Here is an 18865-nt window from a genome sequence, read left to right as displayed (position 1 = left end):
TTTTAATGCTCATCTTTCTCACAGTATCAGTACATAAACTTTCCATTTAACCTGTGTGGGTGTTTATCTGGAAACAGCGGTCAGGATGCAGCAAGCGGTAACCGAGGCGTCCATTGGAGCCACTGTCTCTGTCCGTCGCCAGCACATGACCAAAGCCTGTTCCTGTAGGCAGGTTCTCTCTCACAGCCATGAAAACCCTCTCCTGTGTGAGTCGAGGAGAGTTGTCATTCTCATCGGTCACCGATATCCGCACCGTGGCACTGCCTGTCTTCTTTAGCTGTCCATGACCTACACTGGCCAGCACTGTTAGAAGGTAAATGTCCTTCACTTCCCTGTCTAGGGCACTCTTCACAAACAGCCAGCCACTATCAGCTGCAATGCCAAACCCTGCAGCATCTCCATCAGGACGCAGGTGATACGTCAGGGGTCCAGATTGACCTGAGCCAGGAATCTCTCTGTTCAAAGCCCTGACTTGGAGAAAGCGTGTGCTTATTGGTGTTCCTTCTTTTAGTTCCACACGGTAGGTGAGGGTATCAAACACAGGTCCCTGGCCATTCTCTGCTTGGACATGGACCACTAGCATTAGTGTGGCGCTTAGCTGGGGTACTCCACTATCCTTGGCTATGACCTGGAGATCATACCGGGGGGCAGTTTCATAGCACAGGCTGCCCACCAATCGTATCTCTCCACTGCTGCGCTCCACACTGAAAATCCTCTGGATTCCACTCAGAGAGAAAAGTTCAAAGCTGAGTTGTCCATTGACTCCTGTGTCTTTGTCCTCAGCTTGGACCCGATATACCACAGTGCCCATTTCTGTGTGCTCTGGCAGCAGTAAGGACTCTGAGGATGAGGGCAGAAAAATCGGGGGGTTATCGTTGACGTCTGCAATGGTGACGTGGACACGGGTCTGACCAAAGGCCGGGGGGTTGCCACTGCGGGCCTGCACCTCCAAGTCAAGAGATGATTGGGATTCATGATCAAGGGGCAGACTGGTTCTTAGGACTCCAGTGTCAGGATCCACAGTAAAGTAGCCTGCAGGGTCACCAGAGCTGATGGTGTAGGAGATCTCTGTAGAGGTGCCTGGGAGGAGAGAAAGGTGACAAGAACAAAAAAAATGAAAAAACATCACTGACAGCCTTGGACTTAACCCTGAAATCTTTCAGTTTTCATGGAATGCTGATTAAATCATTTTCATATTTAGGCATGTAAAATAGCCCAATAAAAGTATGTAGAAAAGCTGCCCAGATCGAAAAGAGATTTTCAGTGTATTCATTGAGTCTAAATCAAAAGAATTGTCCTCACCTGTCTTAGTGCTGGCCTGGACAGTGCCTAAAACTGTCCCTCTCAGGGCATCTTCTGATACAGTAAAGTAGTACTGGGCCTGTTCAAATACAGGCGGTGCCACCAGCCCTGCCACCACGCTAATGTTCACTTTAGCGTTGACTAAAGCGACCAGACCACCACCATCTTGAGCAGAGATTACCATGGGAATGATGGAGTTTGCTCTCCCATAGACAGACCGAGACAGGGAGATGACGCCTGAAAGAGGTTCAAGAGAACATAAAACACACTATTTTTTACATTGTGTCATTTTATGATTTACTTTTAAATTATTCTGATACATAATCATAATTAATACACCAAAAAGTGTGAGGGGAACAGGGAAAATACTTGTGCCAACCTGTGTCTTTGTTGAGAGTAAAGTATGGGGAAGCCGCTCCAGGTACTGTTTTGTATGTAATTCTACCATTCTCGCCTGAGTCTGGGTCATAGGCCATCACTCTGACCACAGATGTCCCAGGAGCACTCTGAGTGCTCAGACTAACGGCATAGTTGAGCGGGTAGAAAGAGGGTCTGTTATCATTAATGTCAACCAGATCTACCTTCACATAGGCTACTGAGCTCAGTCCACCCTGCAAAGGAAAGAAAAACTCTTTTGTCATACCTTCACATACATTAATCATGCGCAGAAAAAGAAGGCCTGAAAGAAGGATTTAGGCCATATTATTGGTGCACATACACCATATTAATGGTGAAAGTAAAAACCAGCAGTAAACCCTGTTAAATTTCTATGTATGGCGTAGCCTCTAAAATGTAGTCCCAACAGGTTTGTGCATGAACACAGATTGATAGTTTCCATTGGGAAAGAGCAATATGTCATGACCCATGTAGGGTGAGAGGGCTTGTGGCGACCCAAGCCTGTTTCATAGGATTTTCATTTGCAGTGAATACAGTGCAGGCTTTTCATTTGGACCAGGTGGCAGAAAGGAGGTAGGCGGCAGTCCAACTTGTTAAAATACTACAGCCTGACAGTTAAGGTATTTCTCAATCTGATTGCTTTAACATACACAAAGTCATTTTCTTTCATTTTTAACCTTTTATTCTTTAAGTATTTTTTGGCAGTCATTGAATAGGATGGTTGAGTAAGTCTACCTACCATGGAGAGCTGTTCAAACTTTTATTTTTTACTTGGCTGTTCAAATCAAAGTCTTTTTCAGAGTTGGCTCTGTCTTTGCTCTCTTGTCAGTGGGGAAAAGCATGGCTGCTGTGTTTATAGGATTACATTGTGGCTCAGTGGATTAATATTAAGCATGATTTAAAAAAAGGTGGCTTACCCCATCCACTGCAGTAACGGTAAAGTCGAAACTGTCCGGCCCTTGATCCCTGTCTAGTACAGCACTAGTGCAGATCTGCCCAGTCTCCTTGCCAATAGTGAACTGAGAAGGAACGGCACTGTTACTGCCAGACCCAAGGGAGTAGGTAACTGAGCCAAAGGAACCACCATCAGCATCTGTCGCAGTCACCTACAGACATGAAGACATGCTATTAAGTAAACATTCCAATATTACACTTTAGAATTAAAATTGCATACATTGGCTAAAGTCAACAGTTTCTGGACTTAATAAATCTCTAAAGCACCAACAAATCAAATCTATGATCCAGTGGAGGGACGTAAGAGTGATGGCCCTCCACAAACTGAAACAAGAGCACCATACCAGGTGCCTTTGAGAGCATCTTTGGACAGGTTCTTTGTTGTTTATCTGAGTTAGAACATGAGCCAAACAGGCCCTTTGGCAGAAACAAACTCTGAGGGAAAGATGGGGGTTGGCAGGATGGAGGTTGACTTCTACAGGCTCTGGGAGGGAAGCCAGCAGGATATACTGCCTGCTTCAGGAGTTGTGTCTGTCTGAAAAGGACAGTGACAGGAGCGGTTGGGCAGGAGTGGGATACCACACAGTTTCTTTAGTGCAACATTTTAGATTCTAATGGAAAGTCATGACTGTGGTCTGGTTTTAATAACGCTATCCATCTACAGAGAGATAGAAACAATGTAGCCATAAAGCCAACTCACAAGCCATCAGGCAAGGGGCCAACTTAATTGCTGTAGGATCTCCCAAGACAGCACAAGGCAAACAGACCAATCAGATCAGGCCCCTGGGTACCAGCAGTATAATTGTTAGCAAGTGTTGGCTCTGGACCGTAGATGACAGAAGGGTTAAACCTCACAAGTTGATTAGAATTCTCCTTCCTTCCGTGTTTTATAAATTGATCTTTTTAGCAAAACGCTAATTAGAAGAAATGCTTTGGTGCTCCGACACTCAGCAGTGGGGAGACTCCTCTGCATAAGACGGCACAGTCCTCAGGAACATTGCCAAGGAAAACAACGCAAGCCATGCTGATCATCAAATGTTAGCTTCTTTTTTCAAAGATGGCATTGGTATGACTGCGAGTAGTTGGAAATCATTCATTTGAGGTGATGCGTTTGGCTGCAGTATTTCAGCCTCCATCTCTATAAGCAGATGGCAGACGGAGGACTCAGCAGAGAGCATGGCCCACACTCTTGACTGTAACTCCTAACAGAGGGTGAGTGGTGTGTAGCAGTGAGAGAGTTGTAAAGCTGGCAGAGACGCAAGCCAAAGAGAAGAATAATAAACCACATAAGGAAAAGGGAAACCAAGAGAAATGTAAGAAAGTTACTCCATCTTTTAAGGCGTAGAGAGGCAGCAGCTTACTGTCACTTTTATCATTTTGCTGGGGTTGTGTGTGTTTGTGTGTGCATGTGTTGGTGGTGGCGTTATTTGTAACAAACTCACAGCTTTATATGTTAGTTATATTCACATTTGTAAGTTAGGTGTCAGCTGGAGGGAAATCAATGGGATCTTTTTAGGATGAACACCTGAATCTTGAATAAATAAACAATCTGGCAGATATGCCACAAGTATTTCCTAAAGATCAACGTAAGTATTTCTTCATTTTGAGTGACTGGTTCATTCAATGCAAGAGCTTTTTTAAGTGACTCCATCTTGCTCTCCATTTTAGCCACATATATTTTTCAAAGTACACCCATATAGTAGAGTACATTCACTTTTAGAAATACGACAAATTGCTGGTATGAAAATTTGTAAAATGAAATGAAAAGATGACAAAGAAAGATAACAGGGAAAGGCTGCATGTTGCTTTAAGTGGGTGGGAGCTGAAGCTCTTTTATTCGGTTCTGTTCAGAGATCACACAATTCAGACGGAATTTAGGATGCTCTCTGTTTTTAAAAAGTGCCATTTTGAGTGCTCAGGCCAATAAGTGCTTCAAAAATACTGCCTCTGTTCTGTTAAGAACAAGTTGAGAAGGGACAGTTACAGTAAGAGGATTTGACACTTGTGCACAAAGTGGGAAGGATTTTGTGATGTGAACACCTGAAAATAATACGCTCGATAAGGTAAGTGCATGACTGTATTGGGGAATGTACTTTATGGTAATGAACCACCAGTAGAATGCCTTAAGCTACATTCATGATTGTGTAGAGACTTAATCTTTAGTTCTCATATTTATAGGTTAATAGCAGCATATCAGTGTCATCTTGTTGGAACGCAGAGGACTTTTAATTTGCAAACGGCCCATATGAAATGACACAGGAAGCCATATGCAAATTAAAAATGGTAGTAACAATTCGTGAAACCACAAACCATGAACCCAAAGAGATGAGGACAATCTAACAAAATGTGCCTCTGGCATCAAACACTCCTGCAATAGAAGTTTTGTTAAAAGCTCAGGATGGCTCAATGACTCATTCAGTGTCATTTTCAGTGAATGAAATTGAATTTCCACTAAGTCTTAAATAAAGGGGAATACTGATGCTTCCTTGGAATGTTGCAAAATACTCCACTTCAGCAATTAAGTCACAGCATGGAACCATCCATAATCTACTTCAAAATGGTGACATTACATTATACATTTGTCATTTCCCACTCAAATGATCCATGCTTATCATGCATTCTTTTTGTATCAATACTTGTACTCACATCCAGAAGGTCTATATAGCTTATAGCCACATCTACATATGCACTCTGTACATACGTAAAAAGGACCTGTGTTATCAGCAGGGGAAAGGCAAAGTTTGGCTGAGTCTTTACTAAAACAAGCTTGGGAAATCCAAAGATGATTGGGGCACTTTGTGGTTCAACCATCAAATTCTAAAAGCCTTCCAGGAGACTTTCTGACTGACTGTCCAATAAAGAGCCGCGGGCTCACAGTAGAGAACATGCCTTTGTATGTTTATGTATAATATGTCCAAATCGAAGAATGATCCAAAGGCTTTTGGTCGCTCACAGTGTTCTGGCCCATCTAGTGTCTTTACTCTGTGGTCTGAGAAAGAGCCAGTGCTAGAAAAGAACAAGGAAAGAATTTGGGTGGTTTCTATATTTAGATTTGAATTTCCCAAAAGGCCAATTAGGATCACTGCATATGAATGACCACTGTGGTTTTCTAGTTCTTGTCCATAAATTTCTGATGATAATGCAATCATGTGTATGCCAGCATGACCTTGTTTGCCTCAGCTACTGCTCCTTACTCCACCTTCAATGTGCAGCCATGCAAAAAAAAGAAAAAAAACCCGCTGAAGTAGAGCAAAAAACTGTGAGCAAATGAATGATGCAAATCTTAAACCACTGAGGCCAACAAGAGGTGAAATGAAGGGGATGTAGTTTTTAATCATGCTCTCCGTATTCTAGAGTGCCCAGTCAAACAAATCCATCTCACGTAGTCTTCACTGAAACCAGCCAATCAGGACTGTGCTACTGCCAATCCAAACAGGCCACAAATGACGGAGTGCGCATGTAAATGTTTGCCAACTTGGTAATTATCACACACATTTATCAAACTCTGTGTGCACACATCCAATGGGTGCATCTTAGATGCGTAAGCAAAGACACAAACATACAAACATTGGGGATAAAGTGATTGCTGCAGCAAACGAGCAAGATCACGTCAATTCTGGGCGCTGATGACGTCAAAATCTAAATATTATTTTGGATTCTCTTTGCAAAAAGACCACACTCATATGTGTACGAAGCTGGATGTACTGTTCTGACCCAAATGAAACAAAATACAATTTAGTGGCATTAAAACATTTTCGGAAAATACACGACATTCAGCCGACATTTATGACTGAGCTTGCTTTTATAACACTTAAAAGGCGCTATTACTTTTGTATGCTGGGCAGACAGCTGATGCGGGTTTAATGAAGTGATTATGCTCCAAAAAGGCCACTGTGGGTGTCAAACAGGAACAGTTTTGCATCTCTGGGCTTTCAGAAAAAATTGAATTAATATGTACGGAAACTGGATACTCCACTTGCAAGAGTTATTTTAGTATTTAATTTGGTAAACCTAACGTAATAGCAAGACTTCTATCATATTAATGATTGATGGAATGACACACATATGAAAAAAACCAGTCCAGGCAGGAAGAAAGCGTAGGCTCAAAGAAATCAAACAAGAGGGTGAGCTGTAGGAATCTGGACGGAGAGATGCTTTGAGCTTTCACAGCTGGTGTGAAGCCTTGCACACTACTCTCTCTCTATTGTCTTGGCATCGCTTCAGAGGAAAGCAGAGATGAGGAAAACGAGGTGGAGACCTCCTCAAGGTCTCCTTCTCTGCTTGCTAAAGTAGCAAATAGGCAAGTCAGAGACTTTGAGACATGTCCACTACCACACGGAAGACACAGAGCCCACACCAGCCCAGTGGAAGGAAGAAGCCCACACATTGTTGACGAATACATCAAAACATAAACATTTGCCAAACAGACAGTATTGTTTGGATTCACGCTAACCATATGTGAAAGATTTTGGCGGTTACTAACCAAACAAAAACCGGAAATCTTCACAGCGTAGCTTATGACATGAGTAAGAGCCTAAATTTGTCCTGTGATGTCTGCCTGCTTCGTGCAAGTGTGATACATGTAAGGAAATTTCAAACGATGTAGAGGATGAAACATGAAATATGTTCAAGTATCATCCCAGCTGCCTGGTTGTGTTCAACAGCTATCATGAATACCATGTGTACTCAGAGAAAGTCTACATGATATGAGAAATCCAGAGCAGGAACCCCAAGGCATCATTCCAAAGCTGAAATGCTGTGATTCACTCTATGCTATCCTGTACTGTACTATTCAACATAACTTTTTTATTTTTTCGGATGGGGGTTGGGGGGTTTGTCTTGTGTATTCCTCCACCTTCAGGTATGTTGGAAACTTGTTAAAAACAACAGTTCATGGGAAGGCCAGAGGTAATCAAAAACACCAGGGTTTACTCTGGGGGACCATTAATATCCACGGTGAATTTAATGGAGCCAAGAGACAGCCAACAATCTCAAAGACACCTTATCATTTGCACGTGTTGTAAAAGACAAAATGTTGACTTAAAACAAGGTGCAGAGGGCCACACATGGGGTAGGTGGACTAATATGCAACACAACCATGCTTACACCTCAACCTTACAACCTGCTTCAGGGGAGGCTAGTACAGCACATTCAAGTCAGATAGAACAATTTAACCACGAGTATAGTTCTATCCTATTCATAATTCTGTTTGAAAAGCCTAAGTAACCCTATACTGGCACTGCTACTGCCTACATATTATTTTTTATATCTTTGCAGAGTTTCATTCACACAGCATATAGAAGAAGAAAAAAAATTCCCTTGGTATCCCTGCATGACTTGAGCATAGACAATCTATTCCAGATTTGTCAAGTACTTTGTCTGTCCAGATGTGCATTAAGGCACATCTGCTGAATTGGAATATCCCTGTGAAACACAGTATAACTGTCAAGGTCAGTAACCATCTTAATCACATTGATTTCTCCCAAAAATATCAGCATATGTGCCAGTTGCCAAATCATATCCTCATTGGTTCCAACTATCACTGAAGGGGTAATGACTCGACCAGATGAGAACTGTAGATGAACACTAGAAAAAAATGTAATTGCTCATGCAGAAAAGTAAACATAACTACAGTTAATACTTCTCACTTAATTTTCCAAGCCTGTGATATTTGGCTGCCTGTAGAAAAGCTGTTCAAAGCAGCATTTTAGTTCCGACAGTCTCAGTGCCTTGGAAATGTATTTCTTTTATTTGTTTAAATGAAACTCCTCTCTGATGTGAGGAGACAAGGAGGCATTAATTTCCAAAGCAACAATGTTTTTATGAAGTGCAGCTTTTTATCTGTATCCATGTAATGCACTGACATAAATGTGGAGGATAAGGGTTAAGGGCAGTGGGTTAGTATACTGTTAAATCCACAAATCTGGCAGAGGAACAGAAGGGAGGTCATACACTAGACAGGGTTTAAAAGACACTTGGAGCAAGATTACAGACTCAAAAGGGTATAAGATTTCTGTCTCTTTCTTCCCATATATCACTCACTGTAAATACAAAACTGCTGACAAAAATGAGCTAAGACACAATTTCTGTATTTCTGCTTCAGGTCAGTGTGTCAATTCATTAAATGTGAAATAAAACAACATCAAGATGGGATCCTAATGATTTTTAAATCATTTCAATCATCACTTGATTTCTGAGAAACAGCCCAGCCAGGATTCAAGCAAGGTCTTGTGGTGAGGCTGTCGTGCTAACCGCCACACCACTGTGCAGTCTCCATACATTTCTCATCAATGCAAAACCACATTCTGCATTATAAGCTCACGGCTGCAGAATATGAGGCTGTGGGTAGCGAGCTGGCCTGCCTGACCTGTTCTTAATAAATAAAGAGTGGAGAATTCCTAAAGAAGAACGGGGCAACGACAACCCTGTTCTGTTGCACTCCTACAAATAGGAACAATGAAAACCTGAAGTGTTCAAAAGTGCAGTATCCTCAAAGCGAGAACATCTTTTAAGCATTGTGAAGGGCGGTATTGCAAAATAGTAAAACCTATACCATCACTACTATTTTGGAATGTGTCGCAGGCCTGAAATGCAACAATGAACGTACACACACACGCTTATTGTCTTCTTTATAATATGCCCAGGCAAACTTTGAAAATCGAAAGTTCTTATTTTCTTTTGTATCAACTTCAGTTGTTGAAAGTTAGGTGGTCTTTCATTAGACTTCCCTCTAAAAGTGTCTGCCTCTCATCTGGACAGTGCATCTGGAAGCAGTTAAAAATCTAACCATTTAAGGAGAGAATGGTTTAAAAAAAGAAAAGGCCAAATGAGCAGAGAGGAGAGATATTATTCATCTTAAGGAAAAAGGTAAAGATAATAGGGCTGACTTGAGTGGAAGGTGCATTCATGAACAAACATGCAATGCCTGCCTATTTTTCAGCTTTTAAATCAAGATGCAAGTTAAGAAAAAAGTACAAACTCTGGCAACAATAATGACAAAAAGGCCCACAGTTGGTGAAGAAGAAGGGTGGATACACATGGAACTGTGCTATAAAAGCTCTCTGTGCATAGTGCTGCGTGTCTACAAATATGTCCGAAGTCATCAAGAAGGAATGTGAATACACCATGAAAAACACATTAACATGTTTTTGAAAGCGATCTGGTGAATACAGTCAATGCTTGACTTTAGCCATGATCCCAATGAGTAAATTGAGAAAACCTGATTTATTTGGTAAGAAAAGAAAAAAAGAAAAAAAAAAGAAAAGTCCTGCGGGCTGCTTTGAAAAAACTCATCTTTATTTATTGTTGTTAACCACATGTGTGCAAAGGTTTGTAGAGAATAGTGGGAGAGGTCTGCATGCCAAAAATGTTGCTGATCTTAGTATAGGTTCACAGCTGGACCACTGCTGACAAACTCTTTTTACAGAATATCAAGGATGTTTCTCACGTAAAGTTTTACACTAGCTAGAAAAATAAATATGACAAAAACTCCGCTGGATGTGTTATCTATGCTGCTAGTGTGGCATTAACCCCAGACCACCTGGAATGACAGAGGGGCTTCTGCTCAAGACATTAGCCAATTTGTTTTTAAAAAGTCAAGTGGGAGAAACAAACCTGCCATGATGTTTTAAAGTAAGTTAAACACTGGTTAGTTGTTGGGGAAAAAAAGACATGTCAGCTTGAAATTTTACTGCAAATGATTTCCAAATCCAAATTTTTTTCTGATGTTGAAGGATTTAAAACAAACAGACTGCCTTATATTTCTAATGGCTGTAAAATGGATTTCCAATAGCTGCCTTGAAGGCATTGATTTGTTTTTGTTTGTTTTAAATCAAGATCAAGCTCTAATACACTAAAACAATGTCAAGAACTAGTCGCGACAAAATGGCCCCCAGCTGGATCTCCTCTCGTCACCAGCATCTGGCCAAACAAGAAGAACTCCTCAGACACATCACAGAGAGCACTCTCAAAGGCCAGCTAAAGACATCCCTTCTTTGGCTGTGCAAGAGGACATAACTCTAAAGCTCAGAAGGGGGCGGTAGTCTGTCTAGGTTATTCAACAAGGGAAACCAAGAGACCTTGTAGATATAAGATGTAAACAACGCAGTGTTTGTTGGTTATAACACCACTGGTATTCTCTCACCATACGAGTTTGTGTGCAGGTTGAGGATATGGCAAATGAGAACTTTATTGGGGGAATAATGTTGGTGTCGCTCTGCCTGTTGGTTGTGGAAGTAATGAAGTAATGAAGAAAAATATTAGAGACCGCACTAAATAGGGGAAGTCTTGGATTCTCCAGTGACCTCCAACCTCAAGGATCTCACTAGAGTCTACGTCGAGAGGTGGATATCATCTTTACCTTCACTGGGGTTGCATCTCCATAGAGGAAGGTCAGGTCAGACAGACTCAACAGCCCAGGCAACAAGTTGAATCAAAAAGTTTTCTGAGTGAAAATACAAGACATTCTCCAGGGCTTCAGATGTGCCTGACAGATGATTGTCAGCCCTGAGATGTATAAACCGACATCACACGACGATTGTTTCTATATGATGGGTCGCTGCATTCCTCTGAAGTCACCTCTTATAAACCTAAGGATCAGTCTGGGAGGTGAACTGATGACAGAAAACTTCTGAGTAGATTCACTCACAAGACTATAAAGATGTGACCTCCAAGCAGGCACTCACCGAGGCAGCCCAGTCAGGCTGTTGCTTGGCTCTGTTTCAGTTGCTCATACCTTTCACTGTAGCCAATAGCAGGGCTTAGCTGTGGTCTGCTGAGGCAGTCCAGGCGGTGAATTGCAGCATCTGGGTAGGTGGGAGGGGAGATAATATGAACCATGCACAGCATGGGTGTGCATGAGTACTGATGTGGGTTAGGCAAGTGCTACAGCTGCCTGCAGTGGGTGGGAGAATGCCCACTGAGCCTGGCATGCACAAACAAAGTGCAGATGCAGTTGCAAAGCCAGATTGAACCTGGTTACCATATTTCTATGAGCCTCTTTGATGACATGGCTGGAAATGATTCAGAGCCAGAGCATTCTATCCTCAGAGCCAGGCTGCTACGTTCCAGTGATTAAACTGTATTTTAATACATTTGGGATTACAACTAGTTATAAATGAATGAACCAGCAGTCCCTAGTCTGCCAGGAGATAGCAAGCATAGGTTTGTGAAAAAAAACATGCAACCTCGTCCTAATCTTATCTTTCAGTGTCGATCGTACAGTAAATGACCACATGTGTTCATGGATAATGACTAGCACGCTCAAAATATCAGATTTTAAGTGTTAGTCTGTACTGAATGATAACACAGCAGATTGTTCTGATGTGCTTTAATAATTTGCAAAAGGGATTTGAATTTGCATGATCTCTTCCTTACGGACAGCATTACAAACAGATGCTTACTATGTGATGCATGTGGACACTGACACACAAATGCAAGAAAAACATGCACCAGCACATTCATTTTGCGTACTTTCACAGCACTGCCCCTGAGGCTCTGCTGATGTCAGTGGTTAAAGTAAAACGTGGACAGATTGATTGAGTTTCCAAACGCAGCAGATGGAGCCCTGACAGAGGACTGGCAGAGGGTCAAGTCTTTTAAATGCTCAGCATCTTTTATTGGAAATAATAGTACTAGCAGTTCAGGAGCAGGACCACCACACTTCAAACACTTTCATATGTCTACAAATGCCTCTACCTGCCCCGATCATCTGTTTGTTCTTGTTTTTCCAAGGCTCATCCTCCAGCCTTCCCTCTTCCTCCCTGTCCCATCTCACACAGTCTCTAAGGTATCATGTGGCTCTGCAGAGTCTGCAGCTGATCCTCAACTCAGCCTTAAACAAAGTGAAGCCTTCAGCACAGCTCTATTGTCCTCATGTATTTGTCCCCATCCTCCCTTTCACAATCAATAGTTTACACATATTTGAGGTTGTGTTCCTTTGTTGTGAACTGTGCTGCAACTTATTGAACTCTAATACTTGATCTCAGCTTTAATCTTTTTGCAATCATTGTGCTGTTTTTCTCTCATATTCTTGAAGTAAAGCACCTTGAATTGCCTTTGTGTCTGAAATGTGCTATATAAATAAACATGCCAGGACCTCAGAGGGCAGGAAATGGGAAAAACATAGCACACGAGGCAGCTACCAAAAACATTGCCATTTTTAGGCGTTTGATTTTTGGGTAAAGATCCTATTTTCACAAAGTTTGAAAGATATGTTTACTGGAAGTCATAGTGGGATGGTTATTTCTTATAGCAAAACAATAATTACAACATACAGTTTACGAGGCAAAGATAGAGATCCGTTTAACGCCATGTGTATTTGCTTATGTTAAGAGTCGACAAAAGTCCACTCTCATAAATAAACTAAAAACTGGAATAGTTTGCAGCAAACAAAGCGCAAAGACTTCCGAACACACCATGCTGCCTCCTAAATTAGATTTTTCTATGTTTTATAACATATCATTTATCTTGCAGTTAGGATGTTTTTGTTTTGATTTGAAAAAATTTAATAGAAGCACGACAATTACATTTTTCTAAACACAACAACCAGTGGCTCCATGCCATCCCTGAGTTGGCGAGGCAGTGACAGTTCAGCGGAAATATGAAGACGATAGAGAGTTGAGAAAGTTTCCCACATGTGGTGATCGTCTCTGTTCTTCTATTGTGTTGTGGACATCCATAGATTGAGTTCTCATGACTATTTCATATTGTAGTATGAGACTGCGCTGCGTCAGCTGACAGATAAGCTGCTGTTCAGGTGTACGTGCAAATTATTGATTTACATTCTACATGTGGAACGTGAGACCGACCCTAAGCATGTTTTTTCTTCTATTTCTTTAAGTTTTCCACAGATAAACTGCATGCCCTCGAGGGGTTTCTGATACAGTGATGAGCTTAATCCTCCATGTAAACATGAACACATGTTGTTGTAAGCCTGCTGATTGAAAAGAAGCGATTAAATCCCACTTCTTACATGCAAGAACTTCACAGCCACTGCTTTTTAAAGCAATACTATGTAACATTTCTACCTTAAAATAACAGCTTGAAAAAAAATGTGCAGCTAGAATGAGTTTTAATATTACAATTGGCCTGTCTCCTATGCCCTTCGGGGGTCTGAGTTGGAAAAACTGCGCTATGTAACTTTGCTGGACCGGCCCGGGAGCAGCCCTGGAGCTGAGCGGAAGTACTTCGACTTGCTTTCTGGCACACCTACCGCAAAAACAAATAGACCCCTCTCACGCTCCCCGGTACATTTGATTACTCTTACCTTCTCGGTCGACATAGCTTGCACCTTCTGACTCCTCGCCGGTTCGTCAACAAACGTGAAACGTGAAAGCGAAAGGGTGTTGTATTTGCGACAGTGTAACCGTACATTACCTCCAAGCCTGTAGGGGGAGCTCCATAGTGGGCTTTTTGAGAAGTTACATTGTATCGCTTTAACGCAACTATTGTAGTGTCATAATCAGTCCTGAGGGAAGAAACTTGGATAACTTTCCAAAGTTGTTGTCTGCAGAACAAGAGAGAGGAGAGCGGGGTGGGTGAGGCAGTCAACAGGGTCATGAACGCCTACTGGAACCATGCATATAAACACACTTTGTCACTGACTGATAACTGCAAACAAATAAACAAAGCCTGCTGAGGCTGGGCTCTGGCGTGAGCCGTATCTCTCCAGTAAACTGTGTTTAACTGTAAGCCCAGGGCTGAAAGTCATTCCTGGTCCAGACATGGGCCGCTAACATAAAGACAACATGCTGCGGCAATGGAGACAATCCAGAAGCTGATGGTCTGTTTACATCTCTTTCTTTTGTTTCACCAAGTTCCTTAATTACAAGTCGACACAGGTTCAACCTGAGTGGACAGAGAGCCGAGTATCAATAACCAGATGAAAATAGACAAAAACACACAGCAAAATGTCTGGTAACTGTCCAGTGTTCTACCAGCTACATACACAGCTGTTACGCTGGTGGCTTGTCAACATAACAAATTCCATCTTAATTTTTATTTGACGTAAAAAGTGATAATGGGATTTTCCGCTTTTACACCTGCAGATTTTCCGCTTGCATGTAAACCTCCTAAACTAGTGAATTTCCTGTTATTTTAGAGCATTGTTCCTATTTAGCATGCTTGATATAAAGTTTTAAACAATATTTGTATCTTTACCATCTGATTCATGAGTATTTTTTTTCCCCAAAAATATTTTCAGTCTCCAAACCCATAGACAGGCTTCATTTCCTCTCTAAGATATTTATTTAGCTCTCAGCAAAATATTTAGGTGATAGAGTGATTATATTTTCTCTTGTATACATGTCCAATCCCCTCCTTCATGTGAGTCATTTCAAACAATCCCCTCTGAGTATACATAAGGTAGTCAGTGAGCACTTGAGTTGTTTCTCAGAGCAGAAGGGACTTCCACAGTAAACATGTCCTCCACGAGATTATACTCACGCAAGCTCTTAAAAGGAACACACACAAGTCTGAATCAAGCATTTTTCATTTTTTTGAAAGATAAAAACCTGTTTTGGTTACACAAAGCAAAGCTCTGGCAAGAACTTCACCCTGATCTGTAAAGTATATGCATACGCACCTCAGATTCACCTCACACACTACCCAAGAGCACTTATTCACAGGCCAAAATCTGCTCAGTGATTACATTTCCCACCTTCTGCTAAGCAAAGAGGCTTGCATAGGATGGGGTTGTTATCATCAAGTGTCTGGAGATATGCTTCAGTATTAATTACCTCTCCAGCTGTGCAGGGGGATGTTTTGTGTGTGCAGTTGGTAGTAAGAGAGATGTTCTGTGAGGACATTCTACAAGCTTTAAACTTCACAAGCAGCCTTAAAGGAGACATAGTATGTCATTTATTATCTTTTTTGTTTACAACCTGACACAATTTCCTGGGATCTTAATAAAGGTTCTTTTGATGTGCTTTGGTCAAAGTAACAAAGATGCACACCAGCAGCTCAATTTTCATCCATCAATTAACATTTCTGTTCAAGCCGATCACTTAAGTGGACTGGAGTGATGTACTCAGCTCCACTCTTCCCATCTGTCTACTTAACCCTGGGAGCATGTTATTGCTGTATGAGAGAGCATACAGTAAATAGTTTGAGAGCTCGGACGACGCACCAAACTGAAAGAAAAATACTTGACTGGTAATTTTATTTTGTAAAATTACATTGGCCTCATATGCAGTTCGACTATGGACAGCTGGTAGGCTACCAATCCCTCTAATAGGCACAGTATGGCCACGAGTCATGTGTTAAAACATGGACTATAGAACATAACAGCCCTTTACTGTTCAATAACACCTCCATGAACTCGATAAACTGTGGGCTTCCCTGTCGCTCCATTCATTTGGTAAGTTTATAGCTGATCGAATTTAAGAACTGTTGCTTATATGGGCAATATTTCATCTTTATTCGTTTTTGCAATGGCAGCGACCTGTGCTAATGGTGCATTCAGTAACTAATGGGAAATCTGAATTTGCAATCTCTGACTGGTAAAAAAAAAAAGAAAAAATGAAAGAACACCAATTGGATGTCAGATTTTCTTGTTAGGATATGAAGCATTCATCAAAGAACTGGTCGAGCATTATGAGCTCAACATCTGAAGGGTTTACTGAATGTCACATTTCCAATTTTAGGGGCACAGAACAAAATGCAATAATTTATCTTTTTATGTTTTTGATTTTTCCTGAATTTTTGCATCGGTTGTGATTTCAAGCACAGAAAAAAAGATTAAAGACTCATTATACCCATTTCAACAGAGCGGATATTTTATCATTTGCAGCATCAACAAATTTTACTGAAAGCTTTTTTTTTGTCAACAATCTAAAGACAATTGAGTAAAGTATAAAATATCTGCAGCTGCTGAATTGAAAAATACTTTTTTTGTTTGCTGTCAGCATCACAAACACTTGGATTACACGTCCCAAATTAGTTTAGTCAAAAAAGTAACAAATTAAATCATTTTTCAGAGGAACTTCATAGCAAAGTGAGTTAAACTTAATGTTAGGTGCAAAGACCAAGACTGAACTCATGCTACAACTGTCCCTGTGTTCCACTAAGAATCCCAAAATGAATTGGGAATATGTTCAGCAAAAAGCCATCGTGAAATATTTCTACAATGTTACAGGTCGCTTTGACCTATTTCCACTATTGAGCTGTTTGCAATAGGGATGACGCTCTCATTTCCTCACTGAAATTCCAAGACTTGCCTCATTTTAGGCCTTGTCTTTTGGAGTAAAATGTGGGCACAGTAATGTATTATGAAATGACTGCACTAGATATGTATTCAGTCATTATGTTTGCAGGTCACTTTGACCTGTATACCATCACAAAGACTCAAAAATGACTTTATTCCATTAACTGGCTCGTCACGGTAAAAGTGAGCTTTTCTACACTTTACAACAGTGATAAAGCAGGCAGCAAAAGGTTTGCACGACTCCAGTGGGGAGGGTGTCACAAAGGGTGTAAATAATTGGTATATACTGTGCATGTATATATGTATATATATATGAGATTTGCATCATTGCGTCGTAACACAGTGTGCAAAATGTAAAAAAAGTGTAAACTCAGTCACCCATATTCTGTGATGGTGTGGACTTGAATTTCTCAGTTCTTAAGACCACCTCCTGGAGATACTTTCTACTGCACATAAACACAACTGTGGTTGTTCTGCATTTGTCTGCGTGCATGTCCACAACTGAGTATAACTGGGCCTTTTTGCAGAAAGAAGTACAAAGCATGCCTGATCTAATCCAATCAAGCGGTAAATTCTGACTAACATGTGAGTTCCTTGGTCACAGGTCAGCCAAACGGCCAGCTGCCCATCCTGACCTTTCAGCCTGGCAACCATTCATTCTGTCTTTCATGTGTAGGCCAGCCATCCAGCACTCGATAACGATGACTTTGAGGCAGGCAAGTGAATGATGGTGCAAGAAAAAGGAAGAGTAATGTAAATCACAGATAAATTGGCATCTAACAACTCGCTGGAGTCTGTTGTGCCTTTCCATGATCCAAGTAAATTCTGTTTTTACTTTGTAATTAAAGACTCAACTGATGTTCTGAGGTATGATATTATAGGCCATCCCAGGCCAGCAAGTGACCTTCAAATAAGCCACAAACAGTAACCCACTTATTAAACAAGAAAGTCAAGCAACACACTACACTCCATTTAATGCCTTAATATGTTTTGCTGCGGTCCAACAGCATTCATACTCTGTCATTTAGATGTTGGAGTCCATGCTTCATTAGCTATGTTAAATCTAATTTCCAGGCATCACTGGTATTTCATTTAATCTTAGTTTGTGGCTAGCTGCTGTATGAGTGATGAAAATGATAAAACAAATCACACAAACTGCTCTGCGCTGAAGTGACCTTTAGACCACACTAGAGAAATTTCATTAGAACTGAATGCATATATTATCCACACAGAGAAGGTGAATGTGTCATCTTCTTATCTGCAAACACATTCAGGAGGTTCAGTGTGAAGTTGTTAGTTTGGTTGTGGTATACATTATTGCAGCAAAGCATATGTCATGGTGCTGTGGTTCATTTCAAACCTCTCTTGTGTAAATACAGATAATCAGCTGCCAACACAGCTTCATCACCACCAGTTTCTTGTGTGTACACCCTAATTTCTCTACAGCTGGAAGCCAAAAAGTTTCTTTTTGCCCATGGAAGTATCTGTTGCTTCTCTCTTATTTGAGTCACAGGAGCATACTTTTCTTTTCCAAACTCAATAATGCTGATCCACTTAACTTTTTCTGTCAGAATGATATACTCATATGAATATTGAAGCAAACCAATTACTGCAACTAAACTGACGACTCGCTTAAGCCTCTATTCAAAAACATTCTCGCCATGGTGAACTGTAAAACAAAGTGCAGAAAAGATTTTATTTCATCAGCAAAAAAGAGTACAACAAAATCTGCACCAAATCCTTTGCTGAAGAACCCAATTCCATAAAGCCCAAACATTGTCAGTGGTTCCAGATAGTATGTGATTAAGAAACTAATTATTCGACATTGGTTCTTGCGTCTAAAACACGCTCTTGTTCACTTGACATTATTATTAATAGGTATGCATATAAGTCTTTCAAACATGCCCATAACAGTTAAACTAATGAGCCCATTAAGGTTGTATTACACAGGAACTGAATAGGGTAACGTGTAGCATCCTGCTGGGAGACCCTGAGGCCTAACCCCAGTAA

General features: G+C 41.0%; 1 protein-coding gene across 1 annotated transcript in view; it reads right to left on the bottom strand.

Annotated features, from left to right (window-relative positions):
* The window catches only part of LOC142388139 (protocadherin-16-like), a 77333-nt gene that overhangs the window by 16147 nt on the left and 42321 nt on the right, over positions 1–18865 (bottom strand). The window contains exons 3-6 of the mRNA XM_075473071.1: positions 2616–2804; positions 1682–1913; positions 1303–1539; positions 52–1080 (exon numbers count right to left, since the gene is read on the bottom strand). Of these exons, the coding sequence (XP_075329186.1) occupies positions 52–1080; positions 1303–1539; positions 1682–1913; positions 2616–2804 (1687 nt within the window). The remainder of the gene's footprint in view (positions 1–51; positions 1081–1302; positions 1540–1681; positions 1914–2615; positions 2805–18865) is intronic.

This window comes from Odontesthes bonariensis, chromosome 9 (genome assembly GCF_027942865.1).
Source record: "Odontesthes bonariensis isolate fOdoBon6 chromosome 9, fOdoBon6.hap1, whole genome shotgun sequence".
NCBI lineage: Eukaryota > Metazoa > Chordata > Actinopteri > Atheriniformes > Atherinopsidae > Odontesthes > Odontesthes bonariensis.
This window is presented reverse-complemented; position numbering and strand designations above follow the sequence as displayed.